Source organism: Lagopus leucura, unplaced genomic scaffold (genome assembly GCF_019238085.1).
Source record: "Lagopus leucura isolate 7727_CA_CO unplaced genomic scaffold, USGS_WTPT01 Super-Scaffold_100159, whole genome shotgun sequence".
In the NCBI taxonomy this organism is placed as follows: Eukaryota; Metazoa; Chordata; class Aves; order Galliformes; family Phasianidae; genus Lagopus; species Lagopus leucura.
This window is the reverse complement of record NW_024962335.1, coordinates 2,109,325-2,136,359: the sequence shown is the minus strand read 5'-3', so window position 1 is coordinate 2,136,359 and position 27,035 is coordinate 2,109,325. Positions and strand designations below refer to the sequence as shown.

At 35.2% G+C, this 27,035-nt stretch overlaps 1 protein-coding gene across 1 annotated transcript in view; it reads right to left on the bottom strand.

Moving 5' to 3' along the window:
- Positions 1-27,035, bottom strand: part of PTPRQ (protein tyrosine phosphatase receptor type Q) — a 120,528-nt gene that overhangs the window by 22,547 nt on the left and 70,946 nt on the right. The window contains exons 43-53 of the mRNA XM_042890276.1: positions 19,645-19,977; positions 13,755-13,876; positions 10,084-10,270; positions 8,160-8,404; positions 7,278-7,344; positions 6,571-6,729; positions 5,078-5,300; positions 4,559-4,632; positions 2,207-2,306; positions 1,276-1,404; positions 129-173 (exon numbers count right to left, since the gene is read on the bottom strand). Of these exons, the coding sequence (XP_042746210.1) occupies positions 129-173; positions 1,276-1,404; positions 2,207-2,306; positions 4,559-4,632; positions 5,078-5,300; positions 6,571-6,729; positions 7,278-7,344; positions 8,160-8,404; positions 10,084-10,270; positions 13,755-13,876; positions 19,645-19,977 (1,684 nt within the window). The remainder of the gene's footprint in view (positions 1-128; positions 174-1,275; positions 1,405-2,206; positions 2,307-4,558; positions 4,633-5,077; positions 5,301-6,570; positions 6,730-7,277; positions 7,345-8,159; positions 8,405-10,083; positions 10,271-13,754; positions 13,877-19,644; positions 19,978-27,035) is intronic.

The following is a 27,035-nucleotide window of genomic DNA, read 5'->3' as shown; positions in this document are numbered from 1 at the left end:
TTACTATAGCTGCAAAGATTGACATTTAATTTTGATTAACAGTATCATTCAATATAGCATGGTAGCACACAGGTTAAGAGAACAGAATGGAAAACACACCGTGTTGCTTCAATAATACAATAACTTACTGGATGACAAATATCTCCTTGCGTCTAAAGAAAAATGAAGAGTATCTGGAAGTAAAACCCATCAACACTTTAGTATATAAACAAAATTAGTACTATTCTTATTTCAGGTAACAGCTTGGAAAAAATTGCCATTTTGAGGATCATTTATATAAGTTACAGATAATGTGCTGCATTAATAATAATTCAGTCTCTAGAGAATGTAATCCACTGCTATTAGCAGGTACAAACAATGCTATCTGAATGACATCTGCCCCACACAGAACATACCACATCCATTATGCTGATGATTTCCAGACAATTCATAGTATGTTTTCTCATCTGTTACAACCAGCCATGCCTGTGTGCACTATTTTGAACAGGTTTGTTCATGCAATCATCTTACTCTGTACCACACACATAGACATGTACACAGTCAAACAAAACAGGTCAACAGCTACAACCTTTCATCTTCCAGCTATTCCTAGTCTGCAACAGTAGGATGCCTGACTGCTAGGGCAAGACTGTTTTAGGCTTCTCATCTTTAAGGAGGCTGCCTACCACAGTGTTTCATCTGTGACACAGCAGGGAAAATACAGGTAGGTAAAGAATGTTCACCGAACATCTCTAACTCAGTTGGATGCCATCGATCGTTGGGAATCACTGTGATATTTAAGTGGTAAATAATATCCATATTTTTGACAGAAAGAGCAATCTGTTTTTCTTCTCATACATAAACATGACAAGAGATTTTCTAAATGACAGATTTATTCTTGAATTAGCTAACCAGAACTTCTAAGGGGTTTGACTTTCAAACTTTAATTTCAAAATACTTACTAAGTTTTGTAATCTACACAAAACACCGGGCCATTAAAAATACTCGGAAATTCTGTGTTTAAAAATATATAGTCCCTTTTTTTTTTCCCAACATAATTAAACAGTGATTTGCACTTAGATCTTTATCTTGTTGTAAAAAGAGCTGAAGATTAAGTGATTTTCTAAAAGCTAGTGAGAAGTGTCTTGAGGATGGAGGTCATTCTTTGAAAAAGGATCTCAGTGACCTGTGTAAATAAGAACACCACAAACACTTCCAAACAAGCAAAGGTCAGAAAGGGGTCATGGCTACAGCCCCTTTGGACTAACTACTGTTTTTCCTAGAGAGCATGCTTACCGTGTAAATCTCTCATCCTTCAGCTCCAGGTCTGCCACTGTAATCAACTGATCCAGTTTGAACTTAGTGTCAATAATTTCAGCATCTCGTGGAGAGTATGTCCCTCCCTCTTTTTGCTTTTGTCTAATTCTAAACAGAAAATAATAGTGAATAATAAATAAGCAAATTATTTGAGGGCAAATCTATACCAATACATTGATAAGACTGGCTAAAACGGCTGCCAGAAATCCTTTCTTGCCTTTATTCTGCTCTTACTTCCAATTTAGTCAAATCAGCAGTTGTATTATCTAAAACTTATGTGGAAAGAATCTAGCTTGCTTAATATTTCAGTTTTCTAACATAAATTATTCTGCAATGCCTGAATGCTGCAGCTGAGGAAGCAGAACTCATGGGACACGAGCAAGCTAACATAATTCATGCAGTATCCAGCCTGCTTCTTTATTTGGGCATTTGTTCACAATTCTGATCAAAGGTTGGCATCTCTTTCACACCTGAGACTTCAAAGTGTTTAACCGTAAAATTTATTAGTAAGATAGAAAATAGTGTTTATAGTATTTACTTCATATCAAGTTAACTGATTCTCAACAGAGCTGACAGTAAATAGGGTTAGCCATCATGGTAACTTCATTCAGCTTACATTCTGATCTGTTTCCTCATTCCTCATTTCAATGGAGAAGTGACACTGAAAGAGCAAGATAGACTTCTGCTGTGATTTACCCTCTGGAGAAGGTTGTTCTCCTCCTTCATCTATGGAGATTAGCACTGCTAGATTAAAGTTACATTCTGTGAATCCCTCCCCAAGTTTTGAAAAAAAAGAAAAAAAAAAAAAGAAAATGCAATACACTTGGACATGACAGATTAATTCAATTGAAAGGATCATTTCAACTCTTCACTAAAACAATATTGAGTGTTTACAAACAATAAATCTCACCTTGCAAAAGCATAGACTGCAGCCACCAGAAGAACAACTGAAAGTATACACAAAGTAACTGCAAGGATAACTTCCACAGATCTTCCTGACCGCCCTTCACCTGCAACAGAAAGAGGAAATCTAATATTTAATAGATGCATCAATTTTACGTTTCTAACAGGAGAGAATCAAGTATGGAGAAGTGACAGAATCTTTCCTCTCAAAACAACTGCATCTGTTTTGTGACAGTTGCACAGTGGCTCAAAAGAGAAAACCATGAGAAAAACAAGAGCAATTTATTTTATGGTCCCTAAGCATTGCTGGTCTATTTAACACATACACTATATGTGTAACCATCCACTGGTGCTTTTCAGGTTTACCTGGTGAGCAAGTTAAGGTAGGTCTACACTGCACTAACATCATTTGGCTCATGACTAACTCTAGCCTGAACTGAGCTCCTGCTTTAGGCTCCGTGCAGCCAAGCACAGACACACTGTCCTAACAACTGCAAATGATCAAGCTCCAAAAGTGGAAAAGGATCTCTGATACAGAGATCTGTCTCATAAAGCTCCATGTTTTTTCTGCTTCAATCATATTTAGCAATAGTAAATTGCATAGACACAAGGTTTTCAGATCTGGTTTTCAGATCTGAATCTACTTATCATATAAGTAGACTTAGAAAAAAAAGTAAGGCAGAAAGTTGTCATAAATAATTCTGTGAAAATTCAAGTTATGGTTTTATCTACTAAAACCAAAGTGTCATGCTGGCAAAACAGTGATTACTGCAAAATATGATCACTGATTCAAAATGGAACTGCATTTCTGATTGCAGGCAATGTAGATTTCTTCTGAAGGGGTACTGTTGTTACAAGTGGAATAGAAGTCATTTGCACAGAGATGCCTAGCAGATCCTGACCTTACCAGTCTGCTTTCTGGATTATGATTCTAAAGCAAGTCTGAAGTTCTTCTTACAAAAGCACATTCTATAAAGAAACATCTATGCAACGAAAACATATCTGAAAAAAAATTAACTTCCTTCATGCACCTAACTTGCAGTAATGGAAGTGTTAGTAGTTGCTGGGCTGGTGCCGTGTCTTGAATCAACTGTAGTACTGATTTCATACAACTTTGTAAGAAACAGTAGAAGGAACTTCTAATTGCCTATTCCACTTAAATTTTGTTGGATGTGCTTTGAAATGTAGAAGTTAGGGACAGATATGAATTTGCTGTAGTACCCATTTTAAAAACAGTACTGAATGTTAAACACTAGCCTAGAAGGCTCTGGAATACAGGTATTATGAGCCACAGAAATTTGAGAAAATTATCAGGCTGTTTTTTATTTTTTTGTCCCATTACATTTTATCCTATTACATTTTATGCAAATAATACTTGCTTATTTATGATTTATACCACAGGAGACAGTGTCACAAGTTTTCAGTTTCAATAATGAAGTGTGTGAATTATAATATCTGCCTGACAACAAAGCATGATTTCTCTTTTTGTCATGATGATTTCAGTTTCCTGTTAGAAGGATGCCCAGGTATGTGTATCTGCCTGGATACAATCATACTCATTTCCAGCAGACTTGTTTTCTCTAATCAGGCATTAAGTCTTTCTCCCTCTGGCCAAGCTATTTGCTTCATTGGCTCAGAACTTCATTGGCTAATGAAACAATTTTTGTGCTGTATTTTCCAAAACATTCAGGGCTGGAGAAACAGTGCCAGATCCTTTCAGAATACTCAGGTAGTGAATTAGCACTTCTTCAGTATCAGATCACGTAACAAATTTCTAACATGGATCAGATGGATAAGGGAGCTCATATCACAGAAGCTGAATGCCAAATGAAAAATCTGTGCCCACTAAAATTCTTCTGGGTACTAATCCAGTTGTCTTGGTTCCCTTTTCAGAACACCAGGGCTAGAGCTTAGCTACATAAGTTTTGGCTTACCAATATATTAAAAGAACTTACAGATCTTACTGCAATCTGCTAAGAGAATTTTCACTTTTCAATAGCTGTACCAGTACATGCAACAGAGAGGGAAATGGCACAAACAGCTTTTGATAATTCATCCTGTCAAGATGAGCTATTCTAGCAAAATGCTATTTACATTGTTATGACTGAATCTCTACTAAAGTAACTTTGTTAATATTTCTTTTTCAGTTAACAGTCCAGGCTGAGTAAAGGCCTCTTAACATCCTGAAAAGGACATACGAGGGAATGGATGCGTTTCCTCACCAGGCAACAACCATTCTGGTTAAGCAAGCTCTAACAAAAATAAACGTAATTTACTACAGGGAATCCAGTCTACTAAAAAGGAACATGGAATAGTCTGATTTCTCGGAAACAAAAGAAACAAGCGACACTTTCCTTACCTAAAGTTTTGACAGGGTCAGAATAGTCAGAATCTGTAAACTGTCCTTTAACATTAGTTGCTCTGAACTTGAATCTGTAAAATAAAACAAAGAAAGCTAATTAAATTAAAATCTGTGTTTCTTTCCTTAAAAAATATTCAATTTAGAAGCTAAACACTATTTTAAAGTTTTAGTTTAGTATACTCTGCTATCCTTATCTTCCTGCAAAAGTGACATCATGACATGTCAATGACTTGGTGTCAATGTGTATAGCATACAATCAAATTATAGGAAGTAGGTTACTTATCTTGAATTTGGTCTTAATTTGGGAACTCAATATCCATCTTTTGTTACCCTAAAACTTTTTTTTAAATTGTCTTCCATACTTACTCTTCAGACAAATAATATAAAGGTAAGAGTGATAACAATCATTTCAAGCTCCACCGTTTCATAATTGAACTATATGTTTTGTACGTTTGTATAAATGTATGTTCCACTTAAATCTTCCTCTTGGACAAGTCTAGAGATAAATGTACTTACAGGTACTGCTTTCTTGGTTTCAGTGGACCATTACATATTTTGTCTTGACTGCCTGGTATCATACATGTAGTATCAGCACCTATAACATATATTTCTTCTTTACCACTCATATCTTCCTTTCCTTCTACACATGGTGGGTTCGGAAAGCCTTCATTTGTAAAATATGGCCTTGGTCTATTGAAGTATGCATCATGCCACTTAGTAACATTTCCATCATGCTGAGCTATTATCAAGAAAAGAAATAAAAAATAATTTACATTCTAACTAAAAGAAGTTAAACTAAACTTCTTAACTAAAGAAGTTAAATAGAAGTTAAACAGGTTATTTTTAAGGGCTTAGTAAGCTATCAGTGACATTTATACAATGAAAATTATAATCATGTTTGTACTTCAATCCAAATATTCTTTTTACCCCACCAACTATATTTTGGTGTTTTAAAGTAAGTCAGCTGAATCACAGCTAGAAAATTTCAGGGGCAGTCTCATACACAGGCTGTGTTGGTAGAAGATATAACTTGTATACAAGACATTTGACATTGAAACTGGATCTGGCTAGCAAAGAAAGAAAAAGTGTTTAAGTACAGTAGAAATTGTTTCATAAATGAAATAACTAATTTTACATGAAGAGTCAGTATCCAGAAACTCAGATAGGAGAAAAATCCTCAAAACATTGCTTAACATGGTGTTTGCATATTTATCAGCTCAAGAGAACCTTCACAGCAATAGCCAGGAATTAAAAGTCTCTCAGGTTAGTGTCAAAATACATCATTCTGGAAAATGTGAGAAACTGTACCCACTTAACATGAATGCTTTACTGCCATGCTTTTAAGGCAGGCAAAACAAGGGATTTAAATACCTGGAATTTGTTCTTCTTAGGTAAAGTAAGCCTGACCATATGATGTCCAACCATGAAACTCCCACACACATTGGTAGGCAATTACTCAAGAGTATCACGAGACTGTTCACATGAGTAAATGTTCATCAGTCCATACAAGGGAATACACATTCTAACCCACAGTCTACAGAAGGGATTTACATAAATCCCTCTGCCCCCGTTATGAAATAGAAATATCAACCGCACATGACTGCATTCTTCGACAGGCAACACTGATAGCAACAGAAGAAAAACTTGCAAGAAAAGATCTTTCATATTTAATCAGTTTTCACAAAAGCCAAATGTATGTATTTATTCAAAGAAATGGGAAATTAAGAAAATATAATGATAACAGTAGGGCTAGAATAATACAGGTGACCTCAAGCAACGTGGATGATTTTTCATTGGCAAGTGTTTTCAAAATCCAGCCCACAGGTATTGTGGAAGATATTTCGCTCATAATAATGTTGCCATAGCTAAACAGATTTTGTTAACTAAAATGAAGTTTCTGACAATCCCTTCCCACATGAAAAAAAAAAAAAAGGGGGGGGGGGGGGCGGAACAAACAAGCTGAAAAGAAAGAAATTCGAAAATCCTGAAATCGACTTTCAGGATTCTACCTCCAGCTTCCACAACAAGAACTTGTATCTTCTTGATAGGTCCATGATCATCAGTGTAATAACATACTGGCATTCTGATCGTGATTGTTGTTGCTGTGACAAGTAAGGCTCCATTGGTATCATAAACAGGTGTTGGTTTCTTTTTAGGCCGTGGTGGTTCTGGTTTTAAACAAAGATATACCACAGAGTTTTGTTTTTGGTTCTTTTCACAACAAGTTCAGACATGTAGCTGTGTTATGGATAATAAATAATCACCATATTTTAAGGGACAATTTCATGTCCTAACCATGTTTCAAGCCACTTAAAAATCTGTTCTGATAAATGCTCTGCATATTAGTCTTCACTTAAAAAACAATAAAAAGTTTGAGTCTTAGTTTTTTGGAAAAATTTCAGTCAATGACTGTATTTACTTCTAAGAATGTGATACATAGACACACCTCTGTGACATTGTTCTAAGCTGTTTGCTCATGGCAGCTAAAATACGGATGACAATGCTTATTTCACTGAGACTGCATGTGGTTTAGCATATGATCAGTGATAGCAAAACTGAGCACTGCAAGTCATGCCTATCAGCTACGTATTCCTGTTCCTACCTCATGATGCCTCCGGAAATAGCTGAAGGCACGCAGCTGTGTAGTCACAGGTAAAACAGCACTATCTAAAGTATTTATAGAGATTTCAGGTAAATGACAATTTATGAGACATACCTTTGATATCCATGGTGATTTTCAATTGAATTTTTGGCCCTGCACCAGCACCATTAATTGCATACACCTTAAGAAGAGAAATGTTATAATGAGTATTTGCACTAGCTTCAAATCTGTCAAATCTGTATCTATCTGAAACAACAATGAATGCTGAAACATTTATGTCATTCACACTTTGCTACAACTTACTTCTTATTTCTTTATAATCCTGAGTACAGTAACCCTTTGTCATTTGTAATCTAGCTCTTACACAAGGAGAAAACCAAACCCACTTAAAGAGTTACGTCAACACCTCTCATGTACTACTCTACGATTATATGATTGAACATAGGGAATTTAGTCATAGGACAAAGGGTAATGGCTTTAAACTAAAAGAGGGTAAATTAAATTTGTATCAGAAGGAAATTCCTGTGAAGGTGGTAGTGAGGCACTGGAACAGGTTGTCCAGAGAAGTTGTGGATGATCCATTCTTGTTGGTATCCAAGGCCATGTTGGATGGGGCCCTCGGCAGCTTGATGTTTGGGTGCAGCTCTGCCCATGGCAGAGTTGGAACTGGATGATCTTTAAGGTCTCTTCCAATCTAAACCATTCTATGATTCTACTACTCCTAAAGCAAATACTCCTTGTAAGCTTTCCTTGCAGAACAAGACTTCTCATCTGAACTAAATGAGCAATGCAAGTGCTGGAATTAAGAGTGAAAGTTGGTCTTGTTTCATGCTTCACAAGTACATGAATCCCATTACTCCTCTCTTTCCTCTGATTTCACGTTCTTCACACCCCTATACATTCTGTATTAAAATCTTGTATTTGGCTTAGCTCTGTGTTCTTTAATTTCTCAATCATATCAGGGGAAAAACCCAAAGAAAAAGTGTTAATTCTTACGCTGACATTATAGGTATGTCCTCCTTTCAATCCTTCTATCATGGCAGTGACTGACTGATCTGTTTTATCAATGACACTAAGGTTGTGGATCCGGATAGCAGCAGGATCATCTTCATTGTACACCATAGCTTGATACACCTGAATATTCCCATTTGGTTCAGATGGCGGCACAAATGTCACTTGGAACTTTGTTACTTCATCAGGTATCTTCTGAAATGTTACGTTGTTAGGTGGGTCTTCAGGTACTGAAATAGACATTTCAGTCATCTACTTAAATCAGTTCACTACTCTGACTACTAGAGTAAAAATTGAAAAATTACAAATAATACTTTTGCCTATTGTATTATTTCATTGGTATTTTCTGTTTCCAGTAAAAACATCTCAATGTTTTAACTGTGTATGTAAATATTTATAAAGATAATTAAAAGTTAAATATGTAGTGAAATATTATTCTTGATGATAGCACTTAATGCTACAAATATTAAAAACGATTGCTAGATAATCCTCAGTAGTTTCTACTCACACAAGTTCCAGTTTTCTACACAGAAAGCCTGAAGGCATCATTGTACTTTGAAATAAACAAATGTAAACAAATCCTCGCATGGGCTGACAAGCAAGAAGCAAGTGTTAGTGTAGAGTAGCCTTTCCTGAAAGCCCTGTCAACAGCTTGCTTCCTCTCGATGTATAAGCAAGCTACCATGTTCCTGTCTCTAACAAAAAACCTTTCCACTATCTGATGCCCAGTCACTAGAAGGGAATCACAGTAGGTCAAACAAGTGTTTCAGCTTTTGTCCAGAAATATACCAGAAGCCAGCAACTACACAAACACAACATGCCCTTTTGCCAAAGACAGTTATTTATCAAACTTTTACTCCAGTAGTATATTGTCAAGACAGAGGAAATATAAATCATTTTCCCTATGTCCCTGTCTGAAAGAAAAGGCTGTAACATTCTTTCCCAGCAGCTGAATATTTACAGCTTTACCTGAGCAGACAAATCTGTAGTATGATCTCTAAATAGTGAAATCAAGTAACTGAAGGTAAACATATTCCCTCAGCCAGGATTTAGATACAGTTGTTAAATCTTCCAGTTTTTTTTAACCCTTAACAACAAATCCTAACTCAGGCTCCTCTGCAGTAAGTCTGTGTAACTTCCTCAGATACTCTGCTGTACATTAGATTGTGGAAACCAGATGAGATGAGATGATGGAAAAATTAACTTTTCTTCAGCAAGGTTATCGAACCTTCTAATGTATCACATTTCAACATGAAAGAAAGGGCTACAAAATAATGATAGCTCACAAGACAATCTCAGCTACCAAATAATTTAATCTTCATTCACTTTTCCACAGGAGAAGCAACTCAACACCAGCAAAGACATCAGATCTAGTACAATCAGAAACTGTGTATGTTAAATTAGGATTATATCTTCCCCGTGTACATCAGTCTTTATTTTCCTAAGCAAGTGTTGGCTACTTACTGTAATGTAAACTTTGGTGTCATGACTCCTCATATAGTTTCCTCACACTCATCTCTCCACTTCTTCTGAATAACTCAATAGTTCAGCAATTTTCTTTTTCCTTAATATCCACCTCCTTCTCCAAATTGTTTTGAATGTGTGGAAGATCTGACTCTAGTATGTATCCTTATAGACCTTCACTAGCAACCTCCTTCCATCCAGAATACACAAATTATGTACTCAGACAAGTACAGGTGCCATATACAGCATATATTCACTTCACTTAAAGGTAAACCTCAGTATTTATTATCACCATCGCTTTCTTGCTAACTGACATCTTCTAAACATGAAAGCAAAAATCACTGTGAGAACAAATGTGTATTAAGTGCACCCTGTGTTTAAAACTGCGGTTAATCAGATGAAGGAAAAAATGCAAACATTGATTCATATAGAGAAAAATACAAACCTGCTTCAAAAGTGGAGACAATTACTGGAGAACTAGCTTTGCCTTCAATAGCTGCAGCATTAACATCCCCCGTAAAGGCAATGATTACTACAGAATACCTTGTAAATGCTTTTAAATCAGAAATTTCTAAGATTTTACCCTCATCATTTGTCCTCAGAAACTGGGCTTTATAATTTTCATTATCTACCTGTAAAACAAAATTTTAAAAAAGCAAGACTTCAAGCAATCAACAGCAGGACATTTAAACACCACATTTAACTTTTATCTTCCTCATTTCCTAATCACCTACATAAGAGTTTACAAGTCTTCAGCTAAAAAGACTAAAAAGCTGCATAAGGAGCATACTTCCTTCCTACTCACTTCCTTGGCACTTTATGTAGTATGTGACTAGGAAATGGGCTTTTCATTTGCTTTGGGTTGCAAGATAATTTGTATAAAAGTACAAATTTATATGAAAGTACAAATAAAAAATAATAACTTAATTTACAGGAAAGGTCATAAGAGAAGAAGTGCTTTGAAATGGGAACCAAACTAGGCAGAGATACAGAAAATGAGTAGTTATATAGCTGAAAGTGGTTTGAAATAGAAAAAGAAAAAAAGAATAAAAAAAAAATAAAATAAAATTGGGTAGTAATTTATAATGTTAATATCATCACAGAGAAATTCCTCTTGGGATAATTAGTAGCAAAATATAATAGCAAAATTTTTTCTAAAATAGTGAAAACTGAGTGATTCTGTTACTAGAAGAACTGGAAAGTAGAAATAATTGGAGTTCAATCTAGAAAAGAGAGAATAGCAGAGGACAGCAGCAATTTCAAAATATAAAAACGATGTTTACTAAATTAAAGACAAAACATTGAAAATCCAATCAGAAATTACCTTTGCACTAAAAAAAAAAAAAGATCTGGATCTTTTTTTACAAAATCTTGCAACAATTTACCTAAATATATATATATATATATATATAAAACTGAGACTGTAAGGTTTGTGAAAAACTGGGTCAAAGGAGTTTGCTGAGGAGTTTCCTCACTTCTAAGAGTGTGATAATGAATCATGCCAGGAGGATTCCAGGTACTCCTGTTCCTGTGTTAGACCAACAATATGGACCAGATTGTTTCTCAAGATCTGAATGTCTTAAGTAATCTGCAGCTCTGCAGAAAAATAATATACAAAATCTATAAATCTCTCTGCTTTACATCCAACAAATCACTTCTAATCTTAGCTGAAAAAAAAAAAAGAGAAAAAGGAAAAATGGGGGCTTTTCTAGCATATGCCTATTTCTGTTGCTTCAGTTAATGATGTTTTCATTATTGTTTCTTTAGTATGTAATTTGAAAAGAGGATTAGGTAGCTGTACAGTAGTTTTCCCATTGGATGCAATCTGTATTAAACACAGCTGCTAAAACATTAGAACAGTTCTATCATACCTTTTATTTGACAGATACTCATCTATCCCCACTGAGAATTAACGTGAACTAAACTTTTTGATGGACTAAGCAGACATTCATTTCCTGGGATTGCCATCAAGAGTTGAAATACTTTTTCCTATCTGACTATCAAAAATCTGGCATATAATGTTTACACAAAAGCTAAAATATAATCACAACACTGCATCATTTTACCTATAGTTTTCCAAAAGCTGTATGGTTTGGTTGTATCTTCCTTACTTGTTTTCAGTAACATTTTATTCATGACTAACTCTAATTACAATAGACAGCACGACAAACTAAAATATGACATTGATAAAATATACATAGGTCAGTTTTCTGATCTAAGTAAGTGCAAGAAACATCCTAGTAATTTTAAAACCATCTGAATGCATTCATTAATGAATTATAACCTCCGACTTTTAGGAATAAAGATGATGGAGCAGGAATATAAAACTATTCTACCCTGTGAGCCAACTTCTATAAATCCTCAAAGATATTCAGTTGATAACTGAAATGAGCAAGCTGTATGTACGGAATGTTTGTAGATTTTTGAGTTTTCACAAAAAAATTTGCACAGAGACAATAGGACATATACTCAAATGTTCATCACGAAAAGATTGTGACAGTTATGTTGGCCTTTGGGAAGGAACCTGTTTTTAAGTTTATTATGAATTCTGGTATACGCATAGTTTATTTTAGTAAGAAATTTACTGTAACTTAGACTGTTCATATATTAGTAACATGTTCATAGTGCAGAATCTGATGACACCTTGTTTACAATGCAGAATTCAAGGAGGAATTGCTTAAATATAAATTGATTAAATAACGTGCACAAAACATTAAGCTTTCAAAATTGAATTTGAAGGCTTTATTAAAACCATCAAAATTAGTCTTTGTATTGATCCATTATGAGTATATTTAGTCAAAAAGTGTCAGGAAATTTTCACAAGGAAAAAAATCTTCTCTAACTTCAGTAAAAGAGGAATACAGATTGTAATGTAATTTCTTGTGACCTACCCAGCAGGCCAAGGCACTGTTCCTTCCCTATTAGTTATTCCATTGTCTGCCTGCCTGTCCTTCCTTCTACTGCTGAGGTAAGTGTGTTCAGAACTGAACAGATTGCACTGTAAACAATGTAGAATGAATTTAGAGTGCACATTACTCTATATTGTAACTTCACTGAGGAGTATAAAAATACTCGGTATTTTTTACTGATCTCTTTAGAAATTTTAATTACACAAAAAACTCATCATTAACATTTTAGCATATCCACAATCCTTATGAATAATTTAGAAAAACTGAAAATATATAGATAATGTTACTCTTACCCCAGAAAATTGAACTCACTTTATATTTATAGTCTTCAAATAGTTTGAAATACTCTTTCAGTTTTTTTCCCCATTTCCTAGCAGGCTTATGCAGAATTTTTGAACTTGCAAACAGCAAATTTTCCAAGATAAGGTCTAGTGAACTGCTTCCATTTACACTGATAGCCTTATCTCTATAATTTCTGAACTAGGGATCCTATATCCTACTTAAAACTTCTCATATGCACAAACTTATAAAGTTCCATATCTTGCCACAGGGCAGGAAATGACTTGAGGTTTATTAATGGTTGTTTTAAGTGTAGTATAGGATGAAAAGAGAAAGGCCACTAGAGCTTTTCTCTTATGTCAGGTTTTTTTTTTTTTGCTTATAAAGATCAAGGAGAAAGAAGTGTTATTACTGTGCTACCAAAATATAGCTAATCTGATGAGTGGAAAATCTAGTTTGGCTTTAAAATTTGCCCTCTGATGCACTGAGTAACTTTGTACAAGTCACATCCTTTTGCTAGGCTCTCCACTCTTTTGTAAAATTGTGACAAAGAGCTTTTACTTCAGAGAGAAAAAAGACATTATCATTTTTACTGGTAAACAGCATCATTATTGTTTGAAGAAGGTACACCTCTGCAAAGCTCAGCTACTGCTTTGCAGTATACAATCACTGCTAAACCTTTTTTTTCTGCAAGACCTCTTATTAGCACACATTATTTCACACCAACTAACGAATCTATTTCCCAGTTAGAAATGTATGAATGTGCAATCAAACCATATGTGGAATTTATGTGAAAATGGACACTTCAGTCATACTATTTTTCATTCCAATTTGCAAGCTTTTTAACTTCTATTAAAAACATCTTCTATGAGTTCTTACATCACCAAACATCCTTATTACTATCGAAAATAAAACAGAGTTGTCTTACTGAGGTAATGTGTATGAGATAGCACGTTGGGCCAGTAATGACAACAGGTTCGCTCCAGCTGATATTGATACTGTGAGGAGAGGTAGCTAACACTGTCACGTTTTCTGGAGGACCATCTGGAGCTATAGAAAACACACGTATGTGAGTCACAGTTAAAGAAGTGCACAACAAATAGCCCATCATTTTTAACATAGAGATTATTTTCCAATTTCAAAATAATATTTTCACACATTTGCTACTATATACTGCTTAAATCATGACAACATTTTTCATTCTTTTCTGATAAAGCATGCACTGGGATTTGGAAACACAGCTCTTGTTACAAGTACCATGGCATTTATAGAGTATTAAATATCGAGAATTTCTTCATAAATAGAAATTATAACTATTGTTTATATATTTATTAATTTATTACAGGTTAATTATATGTATTTTGTAGGACACAAGCAAAAAATATATATAGCTCTTTACACAAATAGGCATGCCTAATATATGAGAGAGAATTGATGTCAAACTTATCATGCAAAGAATGAGAAATTACAAAAACACAAAGTCTTCTGCAAAAGATTCCAATAATGTTGGACAGTACCAGTACACTAATATTTTAGAGAAAAACAGAAGTTTTCTAAATTTCATTTTCATTTACTCCTAACATATTAAGAATCTCTAGAAAACACAGATTGAAAAGTAATAGGAGCTGTAAGCAGGTAAGAAGAATCACATTAAGAAATAGAGTTTTATGATTTCCTTTTTTCAATATAGTATGTGAATTAACCTAGTTATTTGTTTCTAAATACTATTATGTATGCTTCTATGTTTCTATTCATGAAATCATTTAAAAATATAGCAAGTGTCAGTAAGTAGTATTACTTTTACTTAATATGTGTGGTAAATTTGGGGCAGCTAAATTTTAGAATAGAAGTGACAACAGATTTGTAGATTATGTCAGAACTTTACTCCATGGTGCCTTCTTTTTTCTTTTTTTTTTCATGTACAACAACAACAACAAAAAAAGATAACTGTGACACAGCTCACTGAACTATTATAGAAGGCACAACAGTTTTGCACATATTTCCTTGGCTTCATGGTACCTCTTTTTTTTTATCTACAACAAAAAAATTGTGACTATGATTAACAAATATCAATGAATAGTCTGTCAGAGAACTTGATGAGGAAAGTTGGAGTGTATACAAGGCTACCTAGCTTAGTAGGTAGAAAATATGTTAGGAAAAGGAAAAATAGTATGGAATGAGAAATGTAACTATTGAAATTAGGTGTGATGCCTCATAAGAAGAGATTTTGCACCATGAAGGTGTATATTTTGCTCTGCAGAGGCAAAATAAAATAGGAAAAACAGGGAGTTGAGAAGTGCTATGAAGAGTTAAAAATATTGGAAACAGGGTTTAGACTGGTGTTCTGCTGTTAGCAGGAATACAATATACTTTGTAGGCAGGATCAAATTTAGCCATTGGAAGTAGTCCTCAAAAATAGTGAACAGAGTGGAACAACAGAATGAAGACTAATTGAATGAACTATGAAAGCACATGAGGGTAATGAAAGAGAGGAGCAAGTATTTTCCCCTAGAGACTCAAATTAGAGCAAGTTAAGCTTATTTTCCATCTTCAGACAGAGACTTTCAGTTATTATGGCAGTGGTCCTGCCTTAACTCCAATGGACATTTCTCAAAAATATTACAAAACAGTATATTCAGCTTCCCAAGTCTTGGTTTCCTTCCAAACTAACCAAGCTTCCAAAGACAGTTTTCCATTACTCTTCTACAACATTAATGAAGCATTGATTTTTTTTGTTTCAGATGTAAATTTACATTAGAAAATGATTGTAGAGATAATTTTAAGCCTAACCTAATCTACAAATGATCCAATCTGGAGCTTTTATTTTATTTTCATATGTAGGTTCTATTTGATATATTTTTAGATCTAAGAAAATTCTAATTGAGTACACTGTTTTTAAGATGCTTATCCAAATTACATTACAATTTTAATACCCAGTTTACTTTCATTGTGAAAAGTTTAAAGACATCAACTGAAATATACCAAGATCTAGGAATGTTTTCTGAAATTAGAAAGGGAACGAGAAAATTAAGTATGTCTAAAATTTCTCATGTCTTATAAAAAAAATCTTTTTAAAAACTGTTGACTTCAGTGGGTAACTGCCATGTTCTGATTTAGGTTTGTTTGTGAAATTAATCTAGTCAATACGAGGCCATGATATCACTATACCCTTTCTCTTATAAATCACAGCAATTTACTCAGTAGAAATGACCTAGTCTTATTCTCTCATTCCCCTATAATCCAATCACTTCCTCTCACAAGCACTTTTCTCCTGGTTTTCACAATAATGCATTTTCTGTAACTAATAACCATCATTTCCTGATTATCATGCTTCTATCCTTGCAGAGGAATGTGAGTCTTATGGAGGTCAGGGTCATCTTTCCCATCCATCTGTGTCCTGATGCTAAGGCAACAGTTAAGTGTGTTAGCTTGAAGATAAGTCTGGATAGCCCATCATTTAGGATAATCCTCAAAAATAAGAAGGAATCATCCAGTCTCCTAACAGAAATTCATGCTTGCCAGTTTGGCTAATCCCAATCCTTTTTCTTTTTCCCTCCAACAATTAAGTGCGACATTCAGTTATTTCATTTTACAATTACCTAGGTTACCAACATTTAAACAATTATATTTTGTACTAGGCCATAGTTACTCTCCAGTACTTAGTTGAGAGAGAATGAAAGGAGCATAGAAAACCAAATAATCTGAGGCAAAATCTACCTATATACAACAAAAGGCATATACAGCAAAACCTTCTCACTATACATAAAAATTTCCTTAAGTATACCAAGCAACTGAATATCAGCAGGGATTGGGAAAGTAGGTGCTGAAAAGAGAAGCGTAACTTTCTGCTCCATGCATCTTTATCCTATCCTTCATGGGACACTCTAACATCTGGGATTTTCCTTTGCATGTCAGTATATCCTGGCATTTGGAGACCTGGCAGTTTACCAAAAAGCACTGCAGTATCTATGAGATCCAAAATCAGCTCAATGATTTCACTGCCCTTCATTTTCCAGATAATGCTGATCCTTCAGAATGATTTTACCCTTAGAAGCAATGAATTTGGCCAGTCTTATCCTCCTTATAAATGCAAAGGTGAAGCTCAAGCTAAGTGCATGTGTGAGGGAACAAAATTTCCTCAACTGTGGAAAACGTTTATTGCTTTTTCCCTTACTGTGACACAGCACTGTGATCTTCTATACTGGTAACTACATAAATCTAAGCTGAAAATATTTCATCTTGCAAAGTAGATATGGCTCTCAGGTAATCAATCAGCTAAGCTATTACAGTGCTATCAAAATACTTTATGAGACAGTAGGACAAATCCTGTGAGAATAATCTGCAAGACAGAAGTTTGAATAGTTTATCTGGTTCTGAGAAGTGAACCTTACTGATAACCTGTAACATTTTCCACAGAGTAGAACTGTAGCCTATTTTACTACAGAACATCTTCATGCAACTGAGTTGAATCTTAAAGAATTCCTTCAGCCTTAAGTTTAGCTTCATAATGAACAACTGAAATAAATAAATATAAGAGATTCTCATCTTAGTCACTGGATATTCAGAATTATTAGCTTTTGCTGCTGTAGTACAAGTGTAATATGCAGCACTTGAAAATGTAAAGATTATCTATGGCTTCTGTTATGTATTTTTTGTTGTTGTTGATGAGATTTCTCTTTATGTTCTTGAAATTAAGTCTAACAATTTATTTGCTTAAATGCTGTAACTTCTTGAATATAAGAAATATAGGCTTGAGAGAAACAAAAACTTCAGAGTGGTTAACTTCTGCCCTCAAACCCGAACACTCAACTCTCATTATTTTATGGGCTGAGTACTCAGGCTATTTTACATAGCATCTAAGCACCCTTAAACCCTAGCAGACCTTGTATATTGGCTGGGTACCAGGAGGCTAATCCAGAGGATGCTTGGCCCAGTCAACATGAGAGAGAGGAGGGAAAACTGCACCTGTTCAGTGGATGCACTCTGCAGGACTTCCCGGAGCATCCCCAAATCAGGGAGGTTCTTGGTGCTTCTGAAGCTGCCAGCTGTGACATGCTCTGTTTCTTTTTCCTCTCCAGCCGATTGCCCCCAGGATAAAGGCCAGCATCCAGCCACAATATCTGGAATCCTGCCCATGCCTTTTGATTCTGGGGCAGTGTGTTTTATAGGCAGCTGATTACTCTACATGTCATCTTAGTGCACAGGAAATTTGTTGCCGCCCTGTTCCCCACTACAGACACAGAGCATGGGAAGGGATTGTGCAGTCCACTGAAGCTTTTCTGCCTCAACTTCTGTCTCTTCAGTAGGAGAGAGAAGAAGCTATTTCTTTCTTAAACCATACTGTTCCATACACTGTCTGGAGAGGAAATCTTAAAGATAATACTTGAGGTGCTGATATGTGTTTTGGTTATCTGCTTCTCCGTTCAGTTTAAATATCTAATTTTCTGAAACTCGACTACAATGTATCAAGGTATTTGCATATCTCAGCAGCTGAGATGTATGTAAAATAAAGAAATACCCCACAGCTTCTGGTTGCTGGCTCACAAGTGGTACAATTTCTGTTATCTATTTTCTGCTCTGTCTGGGGTCATATATTTTTATTTCATTTTGCTTTCATTTAAATATTGTATTAATTTACAGGCATAGCATCTACACAAGAACTGGACAAAGAAAGTGGACATGAGAATGACTCTGTAGCTGATTCCAGTACTTTTCAGTCCAAAGGACATCTTCTGTGATTTACATTAAAAAATGAGTTGTTGTGAAGTTTGCTATCATGATGCCTAAATCTCTTTGCACTTTGGAGTTTAGAATTTTTTTATTGTAGTTTCTCATCTGCAAATGAAGATTACAGTGTTTCCTTAACTTCCAGGAAAACTGTGACATATTTATGGATGGACATGCACATATACTATAAAGAACAGATACCAAAGCCTCCTGAGTTCACATCACATGATTGTAAAAACATGAATGGAACAAAGTAAGTATGTGGACCATTGAAAAATCCTTGTTACACATCTATTTAAGTCCTTGGTCTATTAAGATTACTGTGAAATGGAGTGAAGGAGCTGAGATTTAGACAGGCTGCTCATGGTGATTCTCTCTTGCTCTACACAGACCAAAGGCCAGATTTCAAAGACGCTCTGATTTAGGCTGGCTGCAGAGCAGTAGGTTTTCATGTCCCCATATCAACTATCTAAATAATTTACGTTTCATTCCTCTTTTCTCAAATGTCATTAAATGAAATCTTCAGCTGAGGTATGGCAGTCCCAATGACGGCCTTGAAGACAATACATGGCTACTCTGCTCTGCAACGTAAGGTAGATAATGGCATTGAAAAGAAATCATAATTCCTTTGAAAATACTGCTAACATTCTATTGGAAAGAATGCTCAGCAGAATTTTTGAAAAGCATTTGTATGAATGAACAGGCTTTTAGTCAAAGAATAAAAAGACTGCGTTTCATTGACACATCCCACATATGAAGATGAACTGATCACAGCATATCAACCCAGATTTACCATATTAACTCAGATGTACCAATTCTAGATATAGAGTTGGGCTGAAGAATGAAATTTCTGTTGAGCAAATAGGATAGTAAAACAACCAAATGACAGGAAAAAAGTAGTGTAATGTATGCAAACCTACCAAATGATTTATATCATGATATTTTGAACTTGAAGAACTGCAGTTAATCCTTACTGTATTCACTAGCACTATAGGTCTCTGAAGCAATAACTTCTACTACAAGTTCTTACTTATTTAGGTGACCAACCCTTTGTTATAGCAATATGACATATAACAAACTTCCTTACTTACAGCCAGGAAGTGTTTGTGTAGAAATCCAAGGAGAAGAACTTCCATATCCAGCATTCGTACTGGCAGCAACTGCAAATCTGTACCATCTGTATTTTTTCAGTCCATACACTGTCTCTTCTATCTGGGCATTGACTGCTTTTTCATATAAATATTGATGAATCTCATCTTCAATACATTCCTGAGTTTCCCAATTACTGCAGTGGACAGACTGTAGCTGTGTGGTAATCTTGTAGTTTTGAAAGTAGCCAGGGACCAATTTCGGTGATCTCCAATTCAAAGTCACACTTGTTGATTGCACGTTGGAAAAAACAATATCCCTGGGAGCACTAGGAACTACAAATAAAAGACCTTGTAATAGATCTTCAATTGAATGAAAAGCGATTGCAGCTATAACTGTTTTATCCAGTAGTTAAAAAATAATTTATTAAGCATGTCTGAACTACAGGATTCAATTTCATAGGGTTAATAAGGAATAAATGCATTGGTTTAAATTACACCAAATATATATAGGTGGCAAACGTATTATAGTTTTGAAATAAAGAAAAATACTTTTAGGTGTGGCATGCAAGGCAAGCTTTGAGAGGTGTGACATTGCTGTTGCTACATTTGGGGCTATGTCTCAACTCAGGGAGCGAGTATCAAGCAGTTATTTTTGGCCTATCCATAGCATCTCTTACTGCTATTGCTGACTGAGATTCCTCACCTCTCACTTAGAAATACTTGTCCCTCTCTCATCTCACCTTCTGAATGGTATCAACACACACAGTATGTTTTTGTATCTTTGTACAATGCAGCTGTTTTACAAGCTGTTCAGCAAATAACAAATTAAAAAAAAACAACACACAAAACACAAAAAAACAGTAGCACATGAATAATATGGCCATATAAGATAGAAAAAGAAACTTTCCACAAAGTTTCTTACTGTGTTACTTAAATATGTATATATGCATAAACAGATTTATAGCAGTGTGCATGCACATGCACATACACACACATTTACCCATATCTATATTAAGCTAACAAAGTACTCTCAGCTCCTGCAGATTGGATGCAACATATGGTTTTGTGCTATATCAAATAGTCATACAGTAAGCTAATATTATCTCTAAGACCCTCTGTAAGATAATACTAATACTCTATGGCAAAAAAACTGTGCAGAGAAATCAGCTCAGAAATCATTTCGTGCATTTAGCTTTAAAGAGTGCTTTGGACTTTTGAGGGAAGAAGTATTGCTGGTAAAAGAAAACACATGATATATCCCAAACTGAAACTGAAGAAGCCCAAAGGCTTACATAAAGAATAAAAGGATTCCAGGCCAATGTTACTGCAGAAGAAAGAGGAAACCTTCAATACTTCTTTTCAGCCTTTTGGGAATCTCTGATCTCAGCGTTCACCTGCCAAAATTTGGGCATAAAACATCATCATAACGTAACAAGCTGAAGCCTCTCCACTAAATGTGAATATTTAACAAAAAAGAGATGCAGGTTCACAATCAAAACAAGCTTGAACAACAAAAAGAGAAATTCAAATCCCTTCATATGAGCCCAAAGAAGATGGAACCTGTGGGACAGAGGTCAGACAGAGAAGTCATGGGGACTTCCTCTGTCGCAGTATGCAGTAGCCCCACATGCTCGCAGCTTGATGCTCACTAAGCAAACACAGACCAAAAGCTAACTGGAAAGAAAAAAAAAAAAGAAAAAAAAAAGAAAAAGAAAAAAAAAGCATTTGGCAGAGCTAGCTAATTTTCATCACTATTGCAAAGTATCAAAATCAATGTTGTTTTACTCTGTTATTATTACAGTGAAGAGAAGCAAAGTACAGGAAATCGTAAATTAAAGCAAATCAGATTGAAACTGTCTTGCTTCATCAGTTTTAGAGAGGCAATAATCAGTTTGTTCAGTTTGGTAAAAAAAAGAAACACCTATTTTCACAATTAGGAAAATACAAGTAAGGGAATATTTTATCCATTAGCAACTGGAAAAGAAAGGTGGGGAAACATTCAATAATTACTATGAAAATTCTGTATCCTTTAAAAACCCTGATTTCGATTAGGATAAAGGCTATTACAATCTGTTAAGGAACAGCATAAGCATATTAATCTTACACACTCAATTATGATGATGACAAAATTTGAGATAAAATGGATAAAATGGATAAAAGAAGTGAAATAAAAGTTGTCACCAAGTTGCACCCTGTACTAGAATTAAAATAAAGTCTTTTTAAGACTCAATGCTGTACATTCCAGGAATTTAAGAGTCAGCAGTTCCAAAGACATCAGATCAGATCAAAATTGAGGCAATTTAAGGAATAAATAAATAAATAAATAAATAAATAAATAAAAATTAGAAAAAAAAATTAAAAAGGTAAAATAAAGAATAAATAAGAGGAGGATTATTCTTTTTTCATAAGGAATATGACCTCACTATCCCAGGCACGTGACCAAGAGCTTCTGCTGTGATGAGAACACCCAACATTGGATGGCTTGTAATAAAAATTTAAAATTGATCAAGTTAGAGATTGAAACAACCCGAATAATAATAACTCTTAATCCAATATCACAAGCATCCTACAGCTGAGAACTGATTATTGCACTACACTCCCATTTAAACGATAGACTGGATTAAAAGCCAATAAGACATCTAGCATAAAGCTTAAAGCTTTCTGCCTGAGCGTAGGAAAAATGATTCAATACAATTTCATGCTTCCTCATCACAAGATTTTAAGGAAAGCAGATCTTACAAAAGCATTTCTAATCCACAGATCCCATATAGTCAAGGTTCCTGACAGAAAAGCAGAACCACAAGAGCCTGTCTGAATATAATAATGGAAAAATATAGAAACAAATTTATGTGGACAGTAACCAGTTGATTGCTGGGTGCCAAAAGGAAGGTGGAAATACACATTCATTCCAACTGCACAACTGGTAGAGCTACAGGTGGGATAACTGCAGTCTTGTGCAACTAAAATTAGGCAGGTTAAAGAGGCAATCGCTGGCAGTTTTGCCCATGTTCTAGCCAGATGGTGGGCTTTCCAGCTCAAGAATATCCTAGTCCCCTAGTTTCAACAAGAGAGTTCACAGTTCTGTAAGAAAGACAGAAGAGATGCCTGACACTTTGAGAGAACTACACATTCTTAAGGAAAAATAGCAGTGGCTGTGATTTGTGGGCACTCACACATAACAGCTACAGCTGAATAAAGCCAGCTCTTTGTACTGACAAACTCTCAGAGCAAACAGAAGAACGAAGGGCAGAGAAACTCTTTCTGTCTCCTTGAGAAGAGTCTTTTCCCCCTACCTGCAGAGCCCATAAAAATTACTCTTACAAGGCTGAAGATGGTCTGAAAGTCCCAGTGACTACATAAAAACCATCGTTTTGAAAGATAAGACTGCATGTATAAAGGCAACAGACATTTGAAAAAGACTTCTTTTGTACAAAAAGCATTTATTTCCATTTTATGTCTCTGTGTTTGTTTTTTTTTTTCCCAGTTTTCTAAGACATTTGTGTGCAAAATATTTCTAATCTACAAAAACTGGTCACTTAGTAGAAGATAGAAGAAAGCTTTTTGTGCCAGTGCCTAGCTAGATCTTTAAAATAGAATTAAAGCCTTGAAATCTCTCAGTTTAGAATCTAGTTCATCTTATGTCATTTCTTCCATATAAAAATCAATTATAAACATAATCTGTCATTAGAATGAAAAACCATGATGTGACCCCAGACTCCATTGCAGGGGTACTCAAAGGGCTGCAAGGAGGAGTGACACCCAGTGGCACTCCTGCACTAGATGACTGTGCTCAATGACACAATTTCAAGACAACTATGCTATTGGGTTACAGATACAAAGAGGATTACAATTACTCCAGCATGGAGAATCAGATTTCCATTCCTCAAGAATGACTAAAATTCCCCCAACTTTTTCTCTCCACAGATGGTACTGATTTGAACAAACCATTCCATGCTTCCTAGAGTAATCATGCAGCTTGTTTAAATTTTCCAAACATGACTCAACTATGATGAAGTGATCACTGTTCACGCTAAAAGCAACTAACGCCAAAACTTGCATCTTTGTGTATTATTCCTTTAGACTAAACTGGAACTGTAACAAAGACTTATCTGTCTGCACTTATATACTCCTGCTTTAATGCAAGCTTAAAAGTCACTTTATTATTCTTCCTGAATTCCAGAAGGATCTATTTGAAGAAAAAAAACTAGGAAAAGGGTGTGTTTGGGGTGATCTAGGACGCTGTCTAGGACTGAGCCCTGATTAGCTTATTGGAATTCTAGTGCTAATCACATATTTAAATTTTCCACAGATCATGGGCAGTACCCCTTAAGTTAATCATTCTATACCCTGCAGTCTTTCCCTATCCAACTATACTGCATTTACTATAATTCATCTAGCTTTGGGAGTAAGGTTTCCAAAGACTGAAAACTTTGATGCAATGCAATGTCCTCCATAGTTTTCAATTTAGTCTTTTTTAATTCAGCTTCTGAAAGCCAGCCAGAATGCTGGCAGAGTGGCTAGCCATGAAATGCTGGTAAGTCAGTTTCTGGACTGGAGAACTTATGAGGTATTTTCAGGTTCATCCACCATTGTTCCCATGATGGCCAAACTCCAAGGAAAAGTGCCTGAAGCCAGATCCACATGGGATCTTAAGCTCCTAAAACCTATTTACGTGCCTGAACTCCTACTGAAGTTGACAGGAAGTTAAGCACCTAAATAGAAGTGACTTTCACAGATCTTGGCCCCAGTTCCCTATGCTCGTCTGGCTGCAATGCTAATCAGTCCTTCCAAAGCTGGCAGACTGCTCTGAGATTAACATTTTATTTGAGAAAACAAATGAGAGGAAATTGCTTGCAGAAAAGGCACCTGACTGTACAAAGACTGAGATCAAGCCGAAAAGTGTTAGTGGAACTGTTTAAAGCCACAGGAATATTTTGTAGGAAAAATCTTATTTGCAATCCAAAGATAACTAAGGGCAGCAAAGGACACAATTATAGAAAGATCTACTGAGAAAAGAGAGAAGTTACAGCTTTCTGTAAAGACTTCTGTGGAAAGGAACGACTACAGCTGCATGGGCTGGGGAACAGAAGACAGTAATCTGATATGGCATAGTTCCTAATGAAGTTAATAAAAAAAAGTCTGCCTACAGAACAGCTGCTTGTAGCTGGAGTTTGGATTAAAAGAACAGTGGCAGCCTAGAAGTCTGTGGGGTGGTATTAAGAGCATCAAGAGGAGGAAAGTGAAGAACAAAGTAGAACACATAGCAGTGGGCGCTGAACAAAATGATCTTCACAAAATTGAGGCATTGGCAGAGAAAATGAACATTCTGTATTGATTATCTCCATTAATTTTTGAAAATTTTGTTACCAAAAGGAGTTTCCTGGGTTAAGCTGATATCCCTGGTGATACTAAATACCACTCCAGTATGGACTGCTAACCTCAGTGGGACTCATTGCGATATAAGGTCTTGCTTGGTAAGAACAAGAACATCATAAATAGGTCCCAGATGATTTCACTAACATAAAAGTGAAAAAAAACTGTAGACTGTTTTTCCCATGACTTGGGACTGATACTATCAGACATGCTCTAAAGGAAATTGCACAGTTGAGAACATGTCTTAAAAAAGCATCCTTGGTTTAGGTCTCTAACATTAGAAAATTTGGTACCTAACTGAAGGATATAAGGACTGAAAAATCAAATCCTACATATCCAAGGAGAAATGCACACCTTAAACAAGGCTTAGAAAAGTAGTGACAACTATCAGTATACTTTAGTCTTAAACTCAATCAAGAAGGCTCACCTTACTGACAAACTGGACCCTATCTGCTTTTCAGTAAACAATATATTTGACCTGTAAATGCTTTTAGTGCCAGCTTTGTATGTAAATCTTACCATGATTTCTTTTATGTTCAGAGTTAGCCTAGTCCTTATTAAAAAAAAATATAATAATAAAAATAAAAATAAATCATCCTACACTATGTGATTCCTCTATTTTTATCTACCTGCTTCCAAAAATAACATCAATGCAATTTAATGGGTAGCCACCATCTGATCATTGCTTTTGTCTAGTGAAGATTTACCATCAACATCAAAGCCACTTATATTCGGACATACCAACTAATTAGAAAATCTAAAAAAAGATCTACACTACATTAAGAAAACTGAAGTCTGTGGGAAAAAAGCACTGAGTCTTGGAAAAAAAAAATTGAAGGATTCGTGGTCGTTTTATTCTTCCATTTAAAGGATTCTTCCAGTGCATATGTAGTTCTCTTCACAAGGCAGTGAAGAAATTCACATTATCCAACTCACAAGGCTGTCATGAAATGCCATGTGCTACAAAAAGGCATATGTTGGAGGAAACAGACCATTTTCTTGGAGATGTAGGAAGTTTTAAGCTCACTCTGTGTACTTCACAGGCCTAGACAAAACTGACCATATTTTCCAGTGGGCAACTTCATTTTGGGTGTAAAAAACCCAAATCCTTAAAGGTTTACTTGTTCAGAGAATAGACTTGCTTTATGTCCAAGAAATAACAGAAGATGATATTTTGCCAGCTCCGCACTAGAAGACCTAAGAAACTTTTATATTAATAATCCTTTTAGGCACTACTTTTTTTCATCCATAAAGCATACTTCTGTATACAGCTGCCAGTTATTACACGCCAGAAAAATTAAGAAAAGATTAATCTATAAAATGTTTCTTTGACAAATTCCTAGTAATATTTCTTTTAAATTGAAGTTATGAATGAATCTCTGTTTAGTAGAAAACAAATAGTAATTACTATCACGATAGTACAACAGCCCTCAACTTGTTACAAAGCTTTGTGTTCATTTATAATATCACATAGGACTAGAGAAAAATTACACTGCATGTCATAATATTATAATAAATAGATTTTCAGAAAATAGTAAATGCCCCAAATGGCTTTTTAATTCTCTTATTTTTATTCTTAACTGAATGACTCTTACACTGTCCTCAGACTTCTGAGCTAACTGAAGCTGCGTAGCTTTAGTATGACTTTCTGAGAACTATCCTACCAATTTATGGCTCTTTTTCCCTTCTAAAAACTCATTCAACCCTAATAAAATTTCATTTTAATGTGTGCATTTTCTTGAAAATAATCCAAGGACAGCTATTTCGTCATAAAATCCCAAATCATTTATGCATGTGTACTTGCTATATTATATTTCATATACTGCATAATGTATTTAAACACAAAGTAACATTACCACTACAAAGTTGATAGTTTTTGTAACGCACTGCAGCCTGGCAGAAGTGGTTTACCATGACAATGGAGCAATATTAGACACAAAAATCTACTAATCTCCTCATAAATTTAATTTTCATGATTCATGTTTAATTTTACCCAGATATGAACAAGTGTACCTAAA